At 40.7% G+C, this 24,188-nt stretch overlaps 1 protein-coding gene across 13 annotated transcripts in view; it reads right to left on the reverse strand.

Moving 5' to 3' along the window:
* The window catches only part of MAGI2 (membrane associated guanylate kinase, WW and PDZ domain containing 2), a 693,860-nt gene that overhangs the window by 99,441 nt on the left and 570,231 nt on the right, over positions 1-24,188 (reverse strand). For 12 of the 13 annotated variants that reach the window (XM_068167566.1, XM_068167610.1, XM_068167558.1 and 9 more), the window contains one exon: positions 19,847-20,482. The exons of the other annotated variant lie outside the window; for it this stretch is intronic. In XM_068167566.1, coding sequence (XP_068023667.1) covers positions 19,847-20,482 — 636 coding nt within the window. The remainder of the gene's footprint in view (positions 1-19,846; positions 20,483-24,188) is intronic. 13 annotated transcript variants of the gene reach the window in all.

The raw sequence follows: 24,188 nt of genomic DNA on the forward strand, positions 1-24,188 counted from the left end.
TGAGTCTCCCACTAATTCTGCCATTCCAGTGAAGATTCCTTGATATTTCAGTGCATCTCAGATGGTCCTGGATGTCTGTTAGTGAGCTCAGAGCTGAGAAGAGCTTGCTCACTCTTTCTGAGTTCTCTGAGGTTTGAGAGCCCTGAACGTCATAGAGTAACAACTAATTAAATTACAGAAAGTGAGAGAGCCTCTTGGTTTCACCGTTATGAAATTCCGTTGTAGTAACTTCAGAATTTTGTGTTTAATATTCAATAATGTGTCAGGATGGTTCTGAATTTTATAGATTTGCTTAGAAATCTCTTATGTGACAACAGGAAGTGTTAACTTCAGGTGTTAACTATAGTTGGCTCATTTTCATACCACCTGGTGGAATGATAAACACTTGATAACAACCTAATGAAAAGGTAATCATGCTTCTTGGCCACAGTGGTGGAACCTGGAACAAGCAATAGGATGCATATCTGATTCTTTGCATCCAGATGTTATTCAATGTAATAATTTCTTTCTGGTTTTCTGTCCCTTCACACTAGCTTGGCAGACTAGGCCAGGACTGAAGCAGAAAAAGATTGACAATCAGTGGGACATGGAGAAAGAAAAGACTAACTGCAGAAACAAAGCTTATCACAAGATTCAATTCTTACATGGTTGGGTCTTAGCTGTGAAATGAAATCATTCAGTTTAGGAAAGTGGAATATTTGGCAAGAGATGTCAGTAGAAGGCTGATGTCCAATGAGTAACAAAACTGTGAAGAGAACAGTCAATTTCTATACTCCCGGTTCCCTAGCTGAGCTTCCAGGCATTTCAGTTTGCTTTCAGCTCCAGAAGAGTTGATGCTGCTCGTGCTGACACATACTTAGCACGGATAAACTCTTTGCTTTCATGTACATCCAGTCAGGAGGCAATTCTCAGTGTTCAACTTGTTTAGCAAGAAGAACAAAGGTGAATTATTAAAAACTTTACAGCAGTCTAAATTATAATGGTTAAAATTACATGAATTTCAGAAGATTTAGCATAAGACCACAGGAGCCTGAAAGGGAAAAAAAAAAAAAGAGAGAAATAATGATTGATGGGCATGACACTACTCCAGTACAGAATACTAAAGAGTATAAAGCATGATAAATCAATGAAGATGACTTGGCTTGCAAAAAAAAAAGGTTGAGAAATGTCACATTTTTCTAAATTCCTGAAGGTCTGGAGATGAGTAATTAACATAAAGAAGAGCTGTGTCCTCAAGTCTAACGAGAGAGGAATAGTATTGATGTGAATTTTATAGAGTTTAGATTGTGTGCTGGTCACACATAGTCCTGTGCAGTACTTAGAAAAGTTAATGAACAGAAGACAAAAAAATGATGCTGATAAAAGATCCTGACAAGAAGGTTGGGAAATGATAAGTATTAAATAAATGTATTACAAGGACAGGCAAGGAAAAACTGTGACTAGGTAATATTTTATCCTGTGACAGTGCTTTGTCTCTGAGAGGAACATAAATTGATTTGAGACTGTTGAGATTTAGAGGACATGTCTAACATAATGGAAATAACACCTCAATACTGAGAAAACAGGAACAGTACATCAACATGATAAGCTAAACAAAGAAGATTATGGTGCTGAGAAACGTGAAGGACCTTGTGGACCTCACAGCTGACCTAAGCCCAAAAATTAGCATTTTTAGAAAGACTTGTTAGAGTACCCAGTCTAGCATTTACATCTCTCCTTTTTAAAAATCAGCACTTAATGCACAAGGAAGCAAACCTTTGGATCTCTAAAATGTCTCCCTCAGTGTGCCCCATATATATCAGTATGCCCATATAATCACAAACACTCCCCCCTATGAATTTATGCTTAGAGACCATAGCTGGCTGAATGCAAGAGTACAATTATTTAGTGATGGTCATCAAGCTGGATGTGAAGTTTGCTTTTTCTTTGGGGTTCCCACAGAACAGGTAAAGAATAAGACACTAAAGGTAGATCTGTATGTTCTTTACCAAGCTACCATATACTTTTGAGGGTGTATCATCCCAAACAACTAGAAGAGGAAATAGTTTGTAGTTTTGGTTTTAAGTCTTATGACCCAAATTTAAAAGTATAATTCATGCCACAGGGATCAACAGAAAATGTCTTGTTTCAAGGAAAGAGGAAGGAAAAGGTTGATTGAAATCAGAGCTTCTGACAAAGGTAGGTTTCACTGATCAATGGTGATTCACTAAAGCCATGTTTGTGAAAAGCAGCTGCATTTCCAGAAGGTATTGAACATTTAATTGGAGAAAAAGGAAATAACTCATATCTCAGATGAAATTTCTATTTAAGTTCTAGTCAAAAAGACAAAAACCAACAACCAAAACAACCAAACCAATCGAAACCAAAACCAAGCCGACAAACAACTAACAACAATCTAGTATTTAGCGGGACTAACTAATACTTAGGAAGCACTAGGTATTAGAATTTTCTGGTAGTGTGGACTATGAAGTAATTTATGCTATTATAAGCTGGCCTTATAATGAGGTTTCTCATACTGTAAGGAAGTGTTTTAAACTTAACAATTAATAGATTCATATAATGGTTTAGGTTAGAAAGGATTTTCAAGATCATCTAGTTCCAGACTAAACCAATTACAAACTCATTCTAGTTTCAACAAAACTATATGTTCAGTTACTCAGAATTTAATAATTCAGAAATTATCACTGAAATTTGAAAATATCAACAAATGCCCAAGAAAAAAAATTATCTATCTTTAGATCTTCCACTGAACAGTTTTTCCATGAAGAATGTTCTGAAAGCTGTGTTTTACTGCACAAAGACCGACCTTAAATGGGAGACATGACAGACATCTATAATTCTCCTTAATGTGGTAAAGATTATTTACTGTTAATGAGAACTGAATTTTTCTTCATCTTTTTCCTAGTATGAACAAGCTAGAAATGCAGCTGAGATAGTTTTCTCTTGTCCTCCTAGTTTCTTGTCATCCTAGTTACTTGTAAGAAGAGACCAAACCCCAACTACAGTCTCCTTTCAGGTAGTTGAGGAGACAGATAATCTCCTCCCAGTCTCCTTTTCTCCAAGCTAAACAAGCCTAGTTCCCTCAGCCACTCATCATAAAATTTGTGCTCCAGACACTTCACCTGCTTTCCTGTTCTCTGGACATGCTCCAGTAACTCATTATCCTTCTTGTATTGAGGTACCCAAAACTGAACACTGTATTTGAGATGTGGCCTCATCAGTGCCAAGTACAGGGGCATGATCACTGCCTGGCTCCTGCTGGCCACATTATTTCTGATGAAGGCCAGAATGCTGGTGGCCTTCTTGGCCACCTGAGCACACTTATGGCTCATGTTCAGCCAGCTGCAAACCAGCACACTCAGGTCCTTTTCTTCTGGGCAGCTTTCCAGCCACTCTGTGCCAAGCCTGTAACAATTACGGGGCTGTTGTGACCCAAGGGCAGAACTCAGCACTTGGCCTTGTGGAATTTCATACTGTTGCCCTTGGCACATCAGTATAGCCTGTCCAAATCCATTTGTAGAACCTCCCTACCCTCAAGCAGATGAACACTGCTGCCTAACTTCTTATGGTCCTCAAACTTACTGAGGGTGTACTTGATTCCCTTGTCCAGATCACTGATCATTAAACAGAACTGATCCCTGGGGAACACTACTTGTGACCAACTTGCTTAAATCCCATAGCCATTGGAAATTTTTATCCTTGAGAAAGACCTCAGGGAGGAGCCATCTGTCTTCACTGGAGGAGGTCTTGCCTGACCTAGGTACTCCTCAGAGGAAGAAGGGTAGCATGCACCCTTGGAAGAAATCAAATAGAGGGCCTCCATCAAACTGCTGTTACCTACTTTGACACAAGAGGATGGTTGCAGCTGTTTTAAGTAAACAGTTTCTCATGTTAATCATAAATAACTTAAGAATAGTTTTTAGCTAGCAGACTAATACCCAGATTGTAGGTCAGGAACTGTGCTTTTGCTCTGCTGAAAAAAAGGATCATCTCACTAGTGACTCCTTAGAGAAGTGTTTACATAACTCAAAACATATTTCCTGAATCCCTAATTATTCACTCTCTGGTTTCTATCCTTTCAGCTCTGTGTTAGACCACTTTTCCCAACCCAGGTCCTTTTCTTCTATTTCTACAAGCTTTTAATGAACAACTGCTTGCAAGATTCCTTACAGGAAACATGTTTTGAAATTATATGCTTAATTGTCAGCACAGGAAATCAGACAGACTACAAGAGCTGGGTATTAAGGAAGCATCTTTCCATCTACCTTGCACATGGACAATTGAATCAGCCATTACCTTTGCTAATGATGATCTATATGGAAAAGCCTAGACAAGTCCCACGTTTCAGATCATTACTATCAATAACAGAGACTTTAAAGAGAAGACTCTGGTAAGAAGCTTGCTCTTTGCATAGCATATGGAAGTGTTACATAATAGCTTTGAGGTAGACGTGGAGAATGAAAAAGAAAAAGTGGCAAAACAAATCTGCAACAGGATCTCATTGATTTTGCTAATATTCACAGTAAATGCAATAAAATTCTTAACCAATGGCATCTTAGTGGGAAAAAAACCCCAATGACAACGCCATTAAGTTTTATGATGAGAAATTGTGAGGAATTTGCCTTTTTCATTGTGATGTCATGCTTAGCTGATTACACATAATGATTCAAAAGCACTTTGGCAAGTTCAGGCTGCATTCTTTGCTCTGTGTTTCAGGAATGAATTTACACTGGCCGAACAAAAATGTTTCCTGCTTGCTGATGCATACTTTATTAAGTATTCTGCATAGCTCTTTATCAGTACAAAATCTCTCACCAATGACATGGACCAATGTTGCTGCCATGAGCAAACTATTGGTATCGATTTTATGTTTTCTACAGGATCTTCATGAAATGTGTAGTGTAGCCAAAAGCCTATCCTAGAGGAAGCTCATTAAAAATAAATTACCTCACTAATTTTCTACATATAATTATATTACAAGATCAATCACCTAGCCATTTTTTTACATTCAGTATAAGCCATACTAATTTTACATGCTTCCATTTCTAAGCAAAGAGTGAGGTTGTTGCCTTACAAAAGTCCATCATATGAAGCAATTATATTTTATAATCAAGCTTGTAATATTAATAAGATATTAATAGATTTAATCTGAAATAATCTATTTTCTGCAAGTCCACATTTATAACTTGCCTTTCCTGAAGAAATTCAGGAATTCATTTATGCTGCTGTTGCAGCATAAATGGGCAGGACTCATCTCACACATCCCTGTCTGGCTGTCTGGTCAGCTATGTTAAGGTCTTCAGACAGACTTCTCTGTAATCAGTGCAGCAGGATGGGCAAGCTCAGAGAAGAAGCTGATAAAGCAATGACTCAATAAAATGATATAATCTTTTTTTGGGAGTCTATTTTCTACCACTGGTTGCAGGGGTAACTTTTTGAGTAGTTTAGACTAGAAATCTAACTTCTTAACATTAAATTTGCAATTCAAATACAAACTTTTGACAGATGAATTTTTAAAAACTTTAACAATCAACAGGGAAGAAAGGGGCTCTTTTAGAATGCTGCTCGTTTCAGCTGCATTAGATGTTTGAAGTCTCTGCATGGCACCACAGAGCTGCCTGCCTGCTGTCCAGTTCAGAGGAAGCCTGCCCTGTAGCTGTCTCACAGGATTTCTCATAACAACTGCTGAGCTGAATGCAGCTGCAGGTATTGAGAGGCAAGCCTGGGGAGACAGACTAAAGCATGTACCATGTAAAATAGTTTTAATTTCTTTGCCTCTAAGGAGGTGTAAAAATGCATACTCACAGTTACCTGCCATGCCTTCCAAAGGGCCATTTTGACTGAAACAGCTGGTTCTCCTTTTAACACAATCCATCCTAACTGCTTCTATTAGGATAAAAAGCTGGATAAAGTTGGAAATCTGGTCTAGAGTGAGCTAGTTACAAGACTAATCTCTTGATTAATTAATATTAAACTTAGTAGAAATAATTGCTGTGCCACATAGTGAATACTGGCTGGATCATATTATCTAGCGGTTCCGCCTTTGCAGTCAGTCCCACAAGCCACTGAGATGTCTCAAGCGTGCTATGTAAATAACTTCTCTTTCTCTCTGAGAAGTACTGTGGAAGAAGTTTAAATTGATCCAGATGGTGATTTATTACATTCAGTCAGAGACCCTTTCATTTAGCCCCTTGGGCCTCCAAACATGAAAGAGGTGGAGAACCACAGAATAATATGTGTTTAGATGGAAGGGGTCTGTTGAAGCCCAACCTCCTGCTCAAAGTAAGGCTAAGTTCAAAGACTGGGATGACATTCAAGAATGACAGATTATCTGCATTGCTCAAACGTAGGAAGAAGGAGTCAGAATGACAAGCAATAAAGATACAAATTGAGGAAGGACATGACTATGACACAGATAAAGGTACTGAAGCGGGATAAAAATTGGATGGAGACAACTGCTTTTGGCTGTGTCACGTTTGTTGTCTCTCACTGCCCACAGATCAAAGCCCTGTCAATTTTTCTTTATACAGACTGCTGTCTGGACCGCTCTAGGACTTCCTACTGATGTAATGATCGCATCCTTTGTTTTGGTTACAAGCTGAGAACATTACATTCTTGAAAACACTGCACGTTAAATAGTACAGGCTTAAAAGCAGGATCATCTGCTACACTATCTCACTATTTACAAAATGAAAAGGAGCAAGTTCCTCCACTGATCTCTTGTCTTCTGTGCTACTTGAGAGAGATGAGTACTCATTTATACTGCACTAGAGAGGCACTGCTTGACCCCAAATACCTAAAATCACATTTACTGAGAATACGTAGTTTACAAGACAGAAATTCTTACATAGATAGTAAAGAAAAAGATGTTCACTTTGTATTGACAAAAATATTTAGTTACGCTACTGAAATATGCACAGATATTTCCCATAATCAGCAAACCCTTTGTATGATGTTCACTAATCCCAGAAGTATTAAAGATAATTTTTTTTTGGCTTTAAGAAAGAAAAAATGTATTATTATTACTACTATATCATCATCATTTTTCTTTTAAAATATTATTAGATTTTTTGGTAGGGAGAAAATCAACTCATTGCTGAAATGGAGAGTAATGTCTAAAATTAATTTCCTTAAGATGATTAAAATATTTTCGTATTCAAAGGTTCTGCTTTTATTTGTCTTTTTCTAATTATCGCAGGATCTTTGGAAGTCCTCTTGCTTGAACATATGAAGTGCAATAAAAAATGCTTACGTTAGAGAAAAAATATTCAATATTCAATATAATTGGCACCTAACTGAAGTATACACAGAAAATAAGGTGACCCTAGGAACATGTGCACAGAAAGCTTGCCTTCTTTTAGCTAATGGCAATAAAAGGTACAAAAACAAAGTCAGGAAGTTTCTTGTATACACTGAAATACTGTTCCAATTATGACAAATCTGGCTTTGGAAAGCAATTTAGGAATCTGTTTTGGGAGTCAGCTTTCAGAGTTTGTGCCTGACAGCTTTGGCTTCCATGTCCTTTTTGATACTGTAATCTGAAGGTGACACAGCAAAGGTGCGTGTATTCTGGTGTTGGTTTTGATTGTGCTTTAATTCTGAGTCACCCAACAGCTTCCCCAGAAGGGATATGTTGTCTTTAATAAATGCATGCTCTTGGTGTATTAAAAAATTAACAAGTTGAGCACTGCTCCTAGAGGACAAATGTAGTCATTGTTAAAGCCTTCCCTCCCTTATGAAGAATGTAAAGAAAAATGGCTTAAAGAATTGTTTAGGGAGAAATACCTCATCTAGGAGACTAATTTAGTTGCTGAGCTTTTACTGGATAGGCAAACGGTAGGAGCCAAGAGAGTTTTATGGGTCTTTAAGTGGTTTAAGAAGTGCTTGAAGATCACAGAATCAGACAATCACAGAATGTTAGGGGTTGGAAGGGACCTGGAAAGATCATCGAGTTCAACCCCCCTGCCAGAGCAGCATCACCTAGAACAGGTCACACAGGAATGCATCCAGGCAGGTTATGAAAGTCTCAAGAGACTCCACAACTTCTCTAGGCAACCTGCTCCAGGGCTCTGTCACCATCACAGTAAAAAAGTTTTACCGTGTGTTTATCTGGAACCTTCTCTGCTCCACCTTGCACCTGTTGCCCCTTGTCCTATCATTGGACATCACGCAGCAAAGCCCGGCTCTGTCTTCCTGACACTGACCTTCACATCTTTATAAAAATGAATGAGGTCACCCCTCACGCTCCTCTTCTCCAAGCTAGAGATCCAGCTCCTTCAGCCTTTCCTCACAAGAGAGATGTTCCAGTCCTTTCAGCATCTTTGTGGCTCTGTGATGGACTCTTTCAAGCACTTCCCTGAGGTCCTTCTTGCACTGAGGGGCCCAGAACGGGACACAGTATTTCAATATCACAATCTCCCCAGAGCTGTGTCTTGTGTCTGTAGCACAATAGATCATGTACTCATTTGTTTCATAGTGTATTAGCTTACTTTATTACTGTTAAATATTGCACTATTAGTACAGATCACCATGCCACAAAGTCTACACAATGTACTTCGACAAAAGGTTTGGCAACCCAACAAATGTTTCTTTAACAGGACATTACATTATACTGAACCAACAGCAACATTGTTCAACACATTTAGACTAAACTTCAGACATGCTTTAGTACACAAGCACAGGTTATATGTTACTTTTGGAGAGTCTAGGTCTGCGATTCTCCTTCCTTTTGCTGAGATCACCCAGATCTCCTCTGAGGAAGGACAGATTCACTCAGAGCCTTGACTATGGGCAATTAGGAAATAAACCTAGTTCACTGAGATACACAGTCCAAGACAACCCCATTGGTTTTCTGATAAAACTGCTTGCAGTAACAGGGGAGACACTTCTCTGGCCTGGCCAGACTCCAGTGTGGGCAAGCCAAAATGTCTGTTTTCTCAAACAAACTGTTCCTCAACTAATACTAATTCATCCATCAATAGCAGAAAGACTGAAATCAGTCCGCAGTGCTGCCAGTAGATCGCTGAGATTCTAAAGTGATGTGATTTTAGCTAGTGGACATGAACGTGTCCTGCACTCCTTAACAGCAAAGTAGCTGCCTGTCCTGAAGGCAGAATTCCTGCAGCTCTGCACACAGCCTAGGTGCAGGGCAAGCCTCTGTGTAGACCTAATAATAATGTCTGACTGCCTACTGTATGTAACCTCATGCTTGGCATAAGAACTGAATGGCAAAATAACCTCTGAACAACAGAGATTACCACTCTAGGACACGCAATGATAAGAATATGAGTCTACTCACTTGTCTATCCTTTGGCTGAAAGGGTTTCTAAAGGGATGTGTTTCTCCAGAGTGCAAACTGAGTCCTCTTAATGCAAACACACCCCTAGGAGAAGTGTCCCCATAAATGTTAATATAAGCACTGTTTAACTTTAATACAGATTATATAAGCCTACATTAGAACACAGTGTCACCAATAATACAAGTGAAACAAAATGCTTGCTAATAGTCAGTTAAAACCTTCTATGCAATATAAGTAAAAAGGACTTATCTAATGCTTTGCAGAATTGTCCACAAATGTACCACCCACTGCACAAACATTGTTAAGAAAGAAGCAGCAAACCTGTAAAACTACCACTTTGAAACACTAGGAAATTAGGACTACTTCCATTAATACAGTGTAACAGCTACTAACTATTGTTGATGTCTATTTTATCAAGAATCCATATTCAAAAAGGAGGTCTATGGTTTCTTTTACTTTTATTCAGAAATATGGAAGCAATTGCACTGTTTCACTGCTAATTAGCTATCTGAAGCCTTCAGCACAGAAGGACATATGGAGTGGATCCAGAGGAGGGCCATGAAAATGACCTGGGGGCTGGAACACCTTAGCTATGAGGACAGGCTGAGGGAGCTGGGGTTGTTCAGCCTGGAGAAGAGAAGGGTCCACAGAGTCCTAGTATCAGCCTTCCAGTACTTGAAGGGGGCCTGCAAGAAGGTTGCCCAGGGACTGTTTCCAAAGGCCTGAAGTGATAGGACAAGGGGCGATGGTTTGAAATTAGAGAAGAAACTATTTAGATTTAATGTTAGGAGCAAGTTCTGCACCATGAGGGTAGTGGAACACTGGATCAGGTTATGCAGGGAGGTAGTTGAGGTCCCATACCTGGAGATATTCAATGTCAGGCTCTACAAGGCTCTGAGCAACCTGATCTAGTGGAGCATGTCCCTGCTGACTGCATGGGTTTATACTAGATGCCCTTTGGAGGTCCCTTCTAACCCAAACCACTCTATGATTCTATATGAGAAAAGATGAGAAAGTCTCATTCAAGTGAATTTTAGGACAACTCCTGCCATGACAGATTTGTCAATCCATATGCTACTGAAAGATGACCATTTCTCTTTCCAGTCAGCTTTACATTGAATCCCTTCATAAACCAGGCTATACTTGTAACTTTTTTTTTTTTTAAAATTACCTGCTATAACATGTAAAATATTTATTAAAATATATGTTATATTAAATGATTACAACAAGATGCTTAAAGAATATTTCCAATTACTCCAAATTATAAAACAGTCTCGATGCGTAGGACAAAAAAAATGATGTAAATAATTTGAAGGTTACTAGGACATTACATAGCTCACAGCTAAAAATATACTCTGTAAGGTGAGACATGGCTTGAATCTGGAAGGCAGTGCTTCCAGGGGTTTTGTTAATACAACAGGAGTTTCTTGCAAGCTAACAGTATTTTCTAAATTTTTCCAGATATTTTAATTCTGGAAATGACATAGGCAAGACAGCTGCCCTCACAAAAGGCTGTTGTGAAAACATCTTGCCCATAGGGAAGAGAGGAAGGGACAAGGGGCTAAGGTTAGGGATAGGGAACGGACAACATGGCATCTAACAGCAAAATCATTGAAGTGGACAATGCAGCATGAATCACAATGTTTTTGATCCTTAAATATTTCTGGCATAACTCCAGAACAGCAACAAAAACAAGGGAAAAAAAAAGAAACAACTCAAAAGCCATCACAAGAAGGATATGATTACAGAGAATTAAGGCTATAGAAAGTTTAACTTAAGATGTCATATAAAAGCTCATAATTTTGAGATGGAAAGAAAAAAAGGCCAGCTATAAACCTTTGTTTTTCTCTGGTTTTAAAGTAGACAGATGAAGGAACAACAGAGCAGTTCATATGGAGATGGCAAAGCAAAATGATTTGGGGAATTGGAAAGAGAAAGTTGAAAGAGGATGTTTTAGCAACATACTGCATGGAAGTTTATGTCACTGATTTCTAGGTATCAGTGGTTCACTTGGTTCACATCAAATGGGCCAGTGGTTCACTACTAGGTTCATAAACACATTCCCTTTGTGGGATCAAATGTCCCTCTCAAACAAGATATATGTGATACTCCAAAACACAGCAGGTCTAAAAATGTATCTGTTGGATAGATCTAAGTTCCTCCCAACATTAGAATACTCTCAAGAAGTAGAAGAAAAGGAATCAGCAGCAAATACACAGCTGGAGTAACTGTCTGGACAGGAAAAAATGCAGCATAAAGCAGGAGAGATATCAGATCTTTATCTCCCAGTATCTTGTGTCATAGACACCAGAAAGAAGCATACCTTCATGAACAAAGTAAGCTCATACAGTGTAGCCATAAGAAACAGTTAAACCAAGACTGGGCTCCTTTAGGAAGTGACTGGAAGGAAAAATACACCAATGACTCAGGAATGTGAAAGACTAGTGACAGTAGGGTGAGAGAAAACCTCCATTAGTACCAAATCAAAACCCCACACCATCCCCCTAACAATTTCCTCAAACTCTCGGCACTGTTCACTAGAAAGTCCTGAGCTGCAGATGAACAAGCCATGAGATCTCCACTTTGCACCACATACTCTTTTAATATTTTGAATGAAGAACTGCAGAAGCAGAGTCAAACTCTAGAGTTCTCCTTGGTAGGCTCTGAGGTCATGGAACCAGGAGATCAAAACTGCCTGGGCCGGACTAGTGTTAACAGGACGATGGTGCTGCCTGGAGCCTTACCTTGTGCAACTTTCCCAAGACAGAGGACAATTTGGAGGAAAAAAGTATGAGCTTTCCTGACTGGAGGAAGTGGAAGACATCTTATAGGAAGCCTGGAAAAAAAAATATTTCATCTCTGTGGTGGAGAGGTAAATCTGAGAGTAGTCCATGAAAAGGTAACCTTCAAATGTACTCTGCTCAATTTGAGAAGCTAGGATTATTCATTAATTTCTGGCTGTTTTGGAAATTGCTGATGCTTCATGTGATGTACAGTTGTCTGCATGGTTAAATTCTGCCCCCTCATCTTGACTGCTTGTGCACTGCATGTCTCCCATATCGTGTCAGGGTGAAACTGGATGCTGGCTTATTCCAGTCCCATGCTAGGAGTGAGCTAACAATTAAACAGTGTGGCAATTTTCTGGCTCTGTTTCATTCTGACAGTCTCAGTCTCTCAGAGCTTGCTTGGATTCCACCACTATGAAATAGCTGTCTACAGTAGGAGCTTTGGATTCCACCACTATAAAACAGCTGTCTAATTTAAGAACTTTGTCAGGCTCCCACGTTTTGCATTTCACTCACAGCACATTTAGGAGTTGCCATAGCTTCATGAACCAGTCCTAGGCTGTCTTCAGATTTCCTTACAACAGTATTTAATACATGGTCTTGATGGATCTGCATTAGAATGTGTCAGTTCTTGTCCAGACAGGAACATTTCTAGGGCTGTGCTGCTGTCTGCAGGTTCATACACCAAAAAAAGAGAAACCTTCCAAAAGAGATGGCATATGTCAGACACTTGAGTAACTCAGTATAATATGCCAAAACCAATTTCTGATGTCCTAATGAGTGAATATTTTGCTTTACACAAAGTTGCTACACACTGCTTCAATCACTTAGTGCTGGTTTTCAGCAGTTCTGGATTAATGCAGAATTTTTGCTCTACCAACATTCAGAAAGTTTGATTTTTGATAGCTCTTCCACACTATTTCAGCAGCCTATACTCAATGCAGCCTGCTGCAGAAGCTGAGGATGAAGTGTGAAAGCTGCTGCAAAGCTGAAAAGGGCTAAATCTTTTTGTGTATCTTGTTCTTCCCTTCTTTTTTCCCCCATGTATTTCCCTTTTAATTTTTTTAACTTTATCTTTCCCACCATTTTTCATTTAATTTTTTAATTTTTCAGTATGAATAATTTTTTCAGCTTATAGTAATTAATGGAAACTGCTGGTCAGTAAAAAAAGATGCAAAGAATACCTGACTAGGCAGTTCATCTGTGTTTAGCAAAGAACCTGATTAATAAACCAAAAGATTGTAAGATCTCTAGACTAAGAATATCATAGCTGCCATCTAACCAAGTCCTGCTCAGTATCTTCTTAGATTTACAATTATATTTTCTCCATGATTTTTTCTTTTAACAGGCAAATAAATTAGTACTTCTGCTTCAAAAATTTTAAAATGAGTGAAGTACAAGTTGAGGGGGACTTCCTCCAGCTGGGTTGTACCCCATGGCAAGTCTCATTTTGGTCCTAGTGCAGACAGGCTCTAAATCTAAGTAAACCTAAATCTAAATAGTTTCATAGTTTCATTCAGGGTTGGAAGGGACCACAAGGATCATCTAGTTCCAACCCCCCTGCCATGGGCAGGGACACCCCACACTAGATCAGGCTGGACAGAGCCTCATCCAGCCTGCTCTTAAACACCCCCAGGGACGGGGCCTCGACCACCTCCCTGGACAACCCATTCCAGGGTTTCACCACTCTCATGGTGAAGAACCTCCTCCTCACATCCAGCCTGAATCTCCCCACCTCCAGCTTCATTCCATTCCCCCTAGTCCTATCACTACCTGATATCCTGAGAAGTCCTTCCCCTGCCTTCCTGTAGGCCCCCTTCAGATACTGGAAGGCGACAATTAGGTCACCTCGGAGCCTTCTCTTCTGCAGACTGTACAGCCCCAACTCCTTCAGTCTGTCCTCATAGGAGAGGTGCTCCAGCCCTCTGATCATCCTCGTGGCCCTTCTCTGGACACGTTCCAGCACCTCCACATCCCTCTTGTAATAGGGGCTCCAGAACTGGACACAGTACTCCAGGTGGGGTCTCACCAGGGCTGAGTAGAGGGGGAGGATCACCTCCCTCGACCTGCTAGCCACACTTCTCCTGATGCAGCCCAGGATCTGATTGGCTTTGCGGGCTGCAAGTGCACACTGAGAGCTCATGTTGAGCTTTTTGTCCACCAGCACCCCCAAGTCTCTCTCCTCAGGGCTATCCTCCAGCCAGTCACTGCCTAGCCTGTATTTGTGCCTGGGATTGCCTCAACCCAGATGCAGGACCCTGCACTTGCTCTTATTGAACTTCATGAGGTTGGCCTGTGCCCACCTCTCCAGCCTGTCAAGGTCCCTCTGGATGGCCTCCCTTCCCTCCAGCGTGTCTGCTGCACCACACAGCTTGGTGTCATCAGCAAACTTGCTGAGGGTGCACTCAATGCCACTGTCCATGTCCCCCACAAAGATGTTGAACAAGACAGGTCCCAGGACTGATCCCTGAGGGACTCCGCTTGTCACTGGCCTCCACTGGGACATGGAGCCATTGACAGCCACTCTTTGGGTGCAGCCATCAAGCCAGTTCCTTATCCATCTAGTGGTCCACCAATCAAACCCATGTGTCACCAGTTTGGAGACCAGGATGTGGTGCGGGACAGTGTCGAAGGCTTTGCTCAGGTCCAGGTAAACGACATCAGTTGCTCGCCCCTCATCTATTAATTTTGTCACCTGCTCATAGAAGGCCACCAGGTTGGTCAGGCAGGATTTGCCCTTGGCAAAGCCATGCTGACTGTTCCCAATCACCTCTTCACTATTCTTTTGAGCGAGTAGTGACTCCAGGAGGATCTGTTCCATGATCTTTCCAGGCACAGAGGTGAGACTGACTGGCCTGTAGTTCCCTGGTTCCTCCTTCTTGCCCTGTTTGAAGATGGGGGCAATGTTTCCCCTTTTCCAGTCTGTGGGGACTTCACCAGATTGCCAGGACTTTTGAAATATAATAGAGAGGGGTTTAGCAACCTCATCTGCCAGTTCTCTCAGCACCCGTGGGTGTAACCCGTCGGGTCCCATGGACTTGAACACTTTCAGGTTCTTCAGATGATCACGAACCTGATCTGCACTTACAATGGGCAGTTCTTCCTCCCTGTCCCTGGCTTTGACTTCCATAACATCTGGAGTGTGGCTAGAGGCCCTTGCAGTGAAGACTGAGGTAAAGAAGTTATTAAGTACCTCAGCCTTTTCCTCATCACAGGTGACCATGTCACCATTTTCTTTTCTGAGGGGGCCCACACCTTCCGTAGTCTTCTTCTTCCCATTAATATACCTGTAAAAGTTCTTAGTATTCCCTTTAATCTCCCTGGCTAGATTCAACTCAAACTCTGCTTTGGCTTTCCTGACCAGGACTCTTGCTGCTCGGGCAGCTTCCTTGTATTCCCCCTGTTCTACCTGTCCTTCCCTCCACTTCCTGTAGAGTTTCCTTTTAAGTAATAGTGTGTCCAGTAGCTCCTTGCCCATCCAGGCAGGCCTCCTAGCATTCTTACCTGCTTTTCTCTTTGTTGGTACACAGAGCTCCTGGACACAGAGGAGGTGGTCCTTGAATACTGACCAGCTGTCCTGGGTCCCTCTTCCCTCCAGGGCTTTGTCCCATGACACTTTGGCTAGCAGATCCCTGAAGCGATCAAAATCTGCATGCCTAAAGTCTAGGGTCATGAGCTTGGAATACTTCCTCCTGATTGCCCTGAGGGTGTTAAATTCAACTGCTTCATGGTCACTGCAGCCAAGGCCGTCTATGAGCCTCACATTGCTTACCAGCCCTTCCCTGTTGGTGAGAACAAGGTCCAGCATAGCACCATTTCTTGTTGGTTCCTCCACCATTTGGAGGAGGAAGTTGTCTTCTATGCAGTCCAGGAACATCCTGGATTGCTGGTGCCTTGCTGTGTTGTCCCTCCAGCAGATGTCCGGGTGGTTGAAATCACCCATGAGGACCAGGGCTTGTGACCTGGAAGCCACTTCTATTTGCCTATGGAGGGCCTCATCTGCTTGGATCTGCTGGTCAGGTGGCCTGTAGGAGACCCCCACAGTAATATCTTCTTCCCCTGTCCTGCCTTTAATTTTGACCCATACACTCTCAACTAGCTTATCATCCCTCCCCAGTTGGAGCTCCACTGATTCCAACTGGCTATTGACATAGAGGGCAACACCTCCTCCTCTCCTTCCCTGCCTATCCTTCCTAAAGAGTTTATACCCATCTATGCCTACATCCCAGTCATGGGATTCATCCCACCAAGTTTCAGTAACAGCCACTATGTCGTGGCATCCCAGCAGCACAGTGGCCCTTAACTCATCCTGTTTGTTGCCCAAGCTGCGCGCATTCGCATAGAAGCACTTCAGCTGGGCTGGCCCTGTCCTCCTCTTGTGCCAAATCCCCTCGGTTTCCACAGAATGTCCTGGTGGATCATTCGTGGCTTGCCTCAGGGTAGCAAGTTGAGAGCCCTTACCAGCTCTCCTTCTCTCTACTGCTGGTGAGCTGCCCCTCTGTTTGTCACCAGCCAGCAGGAGACTATTAACCCCTTCCCCCTTCAAATCTAGTTTAAAGCCCTATCAATAAGCCCTGCCAATTCCTGCCCCAGGATTCTTATCCCACTCTGGGACAAGTGTGTCCCATGAGTTGTTTTCAGCTCAGGTGCCTTGAAAACCAATCCATGATTGTGGAACCCAAAGCCCTGTCGATGGCACCAGCCCCTGAGCCATGAATTGATCTGTCGGCCCTTCCTCAGTGTGTCCTCATCCATTGCTGAGTAGTGCTATTGCCTCTGTCTTTTTGAAACATGCAGACGTACTCCCACGGCATACTCTGGCTGTTTACCCCTTAAGCTTGAGGGATAATGGCTTTTTGAACACTGTAGCATGCACACCATGTGCATATGAGAGAAGCTTTTCTTCCTGTCTACGATTCTTTTTTTCTACAGTGAAAACATGTCTCATCTAATGTCAGTCTGTTTCTTGGTTACAATATACATATGACTGCTGGAAGAGAGAAAGTAAGTCACTTACAAACACAGATTTGCCACAGTCAACTATGCAGACTGGCCGTATTCATATTGGAGACAGAATATATTACAAGGCAACACACAACCTTATGCAAAACACATTCTTCCTTTTCCACAGGCAGGAATCTTAGTCTTAAATCTTTGATCTTAATCTTAAAAAGGAGATGCTAAAGACAGCATGCATCAGGTAATGATGGAGAAGGATGGCATCCTTCAAATGTCATTACACAATATAAAATAAAAACTGGATCCATGAGTAATGAGAATGTATGCTTTGCTTTACTGGTGCCACAGGCTAAATATTTTAGAATCATAGCAGGTTGCTTTAAGTGCTAGAATTTTGTTTTGTATTCAAACTCTCTCACATGTCCAAACCTCTGATCTGTTTCTTATTCACAATGTTTGGGACAGCCATGTACATCTGAATCAGCCACTCTCAACTGCTTTCATAGTAGTCAAGCAGAATAAACACTTTTAAGGATAGATCTGACTTATCTGAAACACCTACATTGGAATGACATGAACTACACCCTAGAAAGGCCTATATCTGCATATGGACTACAGAAGGAGACATGACACCAAGTGACACCATTACAGATGCATATTTGCTCACAGGGATTCCCTTTTCCTATGAATTTATTAAACCCCCCCAGGCTGTCACCTTAAACCAGTTCTCAGTTAAGCTCTGATTTAGCCATCTCTCAGGCGCAGTATACTGTATTTTCTCACTCCTTCGGAATCACTCAAACAAACAAGCCTTTCCTTCTTTTCAAACAACCTGGCAGTAAGGTACACTCCTTATTTCTAATGTACAGAAATTCCCAATAGTAAAGTTCCATTTGTTCTGTATCATCCCATTAAATTTAATCACAAACAGTTGCTTAGTCATTGTTTTACCACAAACAAAACATGCTCTCTTTTTCTTCTCTGTATTCTCTAAAGCAAGCAACCATTTCCCATTCTAGCAAGAGGGTTAAGACTCAAGAACTGTACTTGGGTCTAGTATTTTATGCCAGGTAAGCCATGGTACCTATCAGTACCTCAGTTTTTCATCTGACAAAAAATGGTCTAAGTTTTTCCTGCTTTTACTGAGGGTTGAGCTCAGTGCATATCTCCTATCTGGCAGAGTGATGTGTGAAAAAGAATCACAGCTTAGTTAATGCACCAGAACTTGTTAAACTATTGTGCTGAGCAACTTGTTTTGATCATGAATTGATGCTCCAAGAAGAAATTCTCTTGAGAGAGGAATCATCCTCATAAGCTTGAGTACATTGCTGCTTCAGGGATTTTGTACTATTGTCCTGCACTGATTACTGAAATAGATATTTTGCTGTCTATTATTACCCAGGCTTGTTCAGCATACTGGATTTCACACTCCACTTCTCTCTGAAGCTTGGTGTCCTGAATTCTTTTCCTCTAGAGGGGGATTAGCTTGTGATTTTCAAAATACTATCCTATCTTTTGGGGTTACATTAACCCTTTTGTCAGTATCTTCAGAAAAATTGGTGATTACTCCAGTGTTCCAGATTCTTAACAGATTTTAAATAAAATCAGATTTAATAGTAGGACCTTTGCAACAATTAACTTAATCTAGCATTTTAGTGACACCATTTAGCCTTTACTTCTCACACTTAATTTAGTTTCACTTCAGAGAAATGTCAGTCTGTCTCTTATAAATTATTCTTTTAAATATAGATATGTAAATTATTTGATTGACTATGCTAATCTACAGTTATAAATATCTTTATTATTTCTGCAACTTGATAAAATGCTACCATGTTCCTTGTTCTAAGGATCTATAGTGTTTATAACAACAAACATTAGGCATACACAGATACCAAAATTTCACATCCCAACCTCTTCCCTTCAGAAGAAAAGAAATCAGTATTTTTGTATAGAATCGCCTTTTTTTTCTTTTGAAGCACACAGTAATGTACACCCAGTGATGTATGAATACCTTTAGAGGGACAAATATCTTTAATTAAAGAAATTCAATCATCATTCACTTGAGGTAACAATAAATTGTGATGGATGCTCCTCTCAGACTACCCAGATTCTTTGGCTCAAATATTAAAAGCTATGAATTACTTTTCACTGTCAAGGTATTAATGCTTCTGTTGTAATTGCTTCCTTATAGACAAGTCCTGACCCTCCTCTTTCAGTGGTGTACATTCATCCTGCATCAAGCTGGTCAGAGAAACTAAGTTCCTAAAGCTTTTTAAGCTCTTTTTTTTTTCTAAGCAGGGAAAAACCTACTACGGCTCTTTGTTGTTAAGAAAGAAACAAAACAACTGCTGTACACCACTTTGACAATGAAGAAAAAGGAGGCACAAGGGCTATCAAACCCAGTAACTTCATCACGGGCGAATAGGTACCTCTGATTTTGATCTACCTTAATGAATCAGTATGTACAATTGAATCTAAATCTTGCAGCATTTCTTTGAGACTGTAGGAGTTTGCTGCAGACACCATATTGTGAGGTGAAGGTCTGGTAGTCCTCTAGTTTTGCCCTTATATAGAGGTGGAACCATTGACACTCAAAACACAAAAAGGAATGTACAACAAACTGTTAGATTTTGCCTAGAATAATTAAATGCAGACATACTTTTCCAGAACCAGTATTGTTACCTCCCGCAAGATGGAAATTACTTTCCAGTTTAGCACATAAGATGCAGTGAGCAGATGTATGTCTTATGGTTTAGAACCTTTTACACACATTGTTGTAATTGTACAGACTTTCCAAACTTACCTCCTCTATGGATAATCAAAGAAGTTTCACTTCCAACAGGACATTCTTTAAGTATATCCACTACTTCTGCATGGCTCAGGTTCTGTACATTCTGCTGGTTGATCTCAACAATGAGGTCACCTTCACACAAACCAGGACATCCCTGAATGTCTAGAATTTGCTTCACCCTCTGTCCTGTAGGACTGTCTGCTATAGTGAAGCCAAAGCCCTGGGCCCCTTTCACAATGGTTAAGGTCATGAGTTCAGCTTGGGTGGCCCCAGAAGAAGCCATTGATACATTATCATCATGGGCAGGTGGTGGGAATGTGCTATCAAGCTGACTATCTGCTGGAATGGAGTGCAAGGAGTGTGGTGGTCGATCTGTTACGTCTGGAACAGACTGAGAAGTCCTAGAAATGTATTCCAAATAAGTTTCATAGTTATGTCTTCCATTTACCACTACCGGAGGCCTCTCCATTACTGCAAGGGGTGGCACCATGCTGTTGGCAGGATCTTCAGGATCAAAGGGCAAAGGGTATCCACGACATAGCACCAAGTTGACACTCTGACCAATAGGAACAGACTGGAAGAGTTTGACTACATCTGCGTGAGTATGTCCAAGGACACAAACTTCATTAATATAGACAATGACATCACCTAGAAAGAGGAGAGAAAAAAAAAAGTGACATGAGACAACTTCAGTTACTGTACAGGCAGGGCTATTTAATGTATTTTTTAAATGGCATGGAACTGTACTAAAAATTGAAATAAATTAGATCAGCATACTGCTGAAATAGTGAGGACATGAAAGAGTCAAATTTATCTGTAAGCAAATGCAATACAAATAGACAATGACAGCATTATTTCTTTTTTCTCTAGCAGCTCACAGCTTGAAACTTGAGCTGGATCCAGACATACACCTTTTCTTAACATTTCTTCCCCATTTTTCACTCCTTTCAGTGGAGTCCACAGATTAGTTCTTTATAAGACATAATGGCAGTTCATTTTGAGGGTTGTCAAGAAATACCATTGTTTGATGAAGAGTAAAAGCAACAGACAGTAAACATGCATGGATGTAACAATCGGTGACTAAGGCTGCAAGAGTGTTCATGTGTCTGTGTAAGGAAGTATTTTTCTCATTGATCATGATATTGACAGTTTCTATTAAATGTCATTACTTGCCATCATACATCCAGGACCACTGCAGTTATTTCCTGCTGTAGGCATGAACTAAAATGCATCTTGCATATTGTAGAGATGCCTAGTAGCATTTTGTTGTAACCACGATGGTTAAAGGACAATGACAGAACCAATTTAATGGGTAGGTATAATAAGTCAATGTCTGAACATCAATTTAACATTTCCAGCTAAAGCAGTTGGTCAAATAAAACCAAAAGCACTAGGTTTACCATCACCTGCAACTCTTGTGCTCCAATCGGAGCATATATGAAAGTAGAATAGTTTAAGGCAACAGGCTGTTTATGGGTCTCTGTATTGTTCATGTACCAACCAGCTTCTGTTGCTGAAAAGTTCAAGTTCCTCCTTCTTGGTAGAATGGATCTATATTTTTATACTCATAAATATTTTAATGGCATTGTTAAGGTGCACATTAAAATACAAATGAGCTATCAATACAAAAGATATTCAGAACAATTTGCTGATCCACAGTCAGTTTCCACTTTAACAAGACATTCTGAATCTTTATAGCAAAGAAGAATGTTTTGAGCTAGAGAATTCCACAAGTTATTTTACTAAGTGAAGACCATCTCATTATCCTACCATTAATTAGGAATAAGAAATCCTTTATACAGACGATGCTGTGAGGCATCTCTGAGGTGCACAGTTCAATAATTGACCTCTCATAACACAACATTTTGTAATGGTATTTGAAAATTCAGCAGCAAAATGAGAATGATTTAGGGAAGATAAGATGGCTTGTGGGGAATTGCTTCAAGCGCATTTAGGAAATTACGTCTTTCAAGTACTTCAATCAAAGGATCTAATCAAACACACCAAGGGGAAAAGAGATCATCAAAATGCCAGTGCAAGGGCTGTTCTGTGTGACAACAAAAGGCAAAGGCTGCTTCAATGTGAAAATGAAACGGTCAATGCCCACCAATCAGTCTGTCTGACAACCTGGCACTAATTAACTGCACATGCACAAATTGTCACTCAAAGAAAGAGCTCTTCAGACTGTGTCTAGGGAAAAAAATGCTGAGAGCTTGTTTAAATGTTTTTGACGGCTACTCACAGAAACCTCAGGAACTGCAAATATTGTCTTCAAAGTGCGTCACAAATAGATCACAAACTCTAAGCACAAGCAGAAAGGTCACTTGATAGGCCATGCTGTAAAAGAACTCCCGCGCTTCTGTCTCAAGCAGTTGAGAGTAAAACAGTTTTTGTAAGTCAAGATTTAAAAGGCAGAGAGAATGTTCTGCGCTAAACTACCGTGGCAATGGCTAGAATTCCTGGTGATCTGCTCATGCCTCGGTATAGAAAGATCTTACCTGCATTCTCATCCCTGGCTTCGTGTTAGCAGTGAGGCTGTCTTGCTCACAATGGGACTAATACTGCTGAACTGAAACCTCTTCACTGCGTGCTTCTGTTTCAGTAGCTTATGCTTTAACGGTATCCCTGCAAATTTTCAACCTATGCAGTCCTTGTTTCCCTGAGTGCTGTCAATGCAGATATGTGGTGGGAGGATACCAAACTGTTTGTTCAATCCTCTCTTGCAATACTTAAGCAGGGTGCAAAATGAATATGCATTTACTGTGTAGGGCAAGTAAATGGCTGGTTTTTTTCACCTCTTCACTTCATATATTTGTAAAGAATTACAGAATATTAGGGTTTGGAAGGGACCTTGAAAAATCATTGAATCCAACCCCCATGCCAGAGCAGGATCACCTAGAGTAGGTCACACAGGAACGCATCCAGGTGGGCTCTGAATGCCTCCAGAGATTATCCATGATATAAAACTTAATATGTTTTTCAAAAATAAAAAAACCAGATAAACCAGTTGAGCACATGGGTCTCCAGTGACAAAAAATTAGGTTGTGTACCAGGAGTGCAGTCAGGAGATAAACAGGACAAGTAGCAGCTTTCCCCAGTCACTACACAGGCAAAATGGAGCATTAGAAGGTGTTGGGTAAGAACTCCCTCTTCATATAATGACCCTTCATTCTCCCTCATAACACAGTAGAAAATTCTGCTGCATTGCCTGAATCAACATTTTCTAAGGTCTTTGTGGGTTCTGAGGTATAAGATGAATACTGTGTCTAGGCACACACTTCAGCTGTAATTCACTCACAGCTAAACTGCTGTTTGGGACCCATAATGCTATACTGTCATATGGAGAACTTACATCTGAAGGTCAAAAAAGATGGAAAAAAAGGCAAGAGTTTCTGAATTCAACTCAGAGAAACAGCTACAGTGCTGTTAAACTGGGAAGAAAGTTTCAGATGATGAGACACAAAGGAGGAATTAAATGGGTTAACTTCAGAAATCCTTCAAATTAATCTCTGGACTGTAGGAGTTCCTCCAAATCTAACTCATTTTCCAGGCTGAGAGTTCCTCATTGCTGACATAGAGAGAAGGAACCACCATTTAGTAGGAAGAGAGATATGTTAAGAGCATTACAGAGCCAGTGCCATGCTAATGCGAAGTTCAAAACCTCTCTACTTTAGGAAAACTCCCTGAAAGGTTCCTTTAGCATCTTTTCTGCCTGTTCTCTCCTCCTGCTTCTAATAATAATGGGTGCATATGGACAAGCATAATATCAATCCTCTTTATAATTCCTGACTGATTTTCTGAGCAAGCCATAGTCTGCCTCCAGAAATCACAGTTTTGCAGTGAGTGGGTATAGTTGAAGTTATTCAGAACATTTATATTAAGCATGAAACTTTTGTTGGCTTTTAGAATTAAACCTACTAAAATGACTGGAACTTGCTTACAGAATCACAGAATGGCTGAAAATGGAACAGACCTCTGGAGGTCATGCTGTCTAATCCCCCTCAAGCAGATTCACCTAGAAGCAGTTCCCCAGGATCATGTACAGGTGGCTTTTGACTATATCCAAAGATGGAGAATCCTCAACCTCTCTGGTCAACCTGTTTCAGTGCCTGTTCACATTCTGAGTAAGAAAGGTGATGTTCACATGGCACTTTCTATGTTTTAGTTTGTGCCCATCACCTCTGGTCCTGTCACTGGGCATCACCCCAAAGAGTCTGGCTCCATCTTCTTGGCATCTCCCCTCCAGGTATTTCATAGTATCACAGTATAACTAAGGTTGGAAGAGACCTCGAGGATCATCGAGTCCAACCTATCAGCACAGACCCCATGACTAGACCATGGAACCAAGTGCCAC

The sequence above is a fragment of the Melanerpes formicivorus genome, unplaced genomic scaffold (assembly GCF_026170545.1).
Source record: "Melanerpes formicivorus ecotype bairdi unplaced genomic scaffold, bMelFor1.0.p_v2 SCAF_3, whole genome shotgun sequence".
In the NCBI taxonomy this organism is placed as follows: domain Eukaryota; kingdom Metazoa; phylum Chordata; class Aves; order Piciformes; family Picidae; genus Melanerpes; species Melanerpes formicivorus.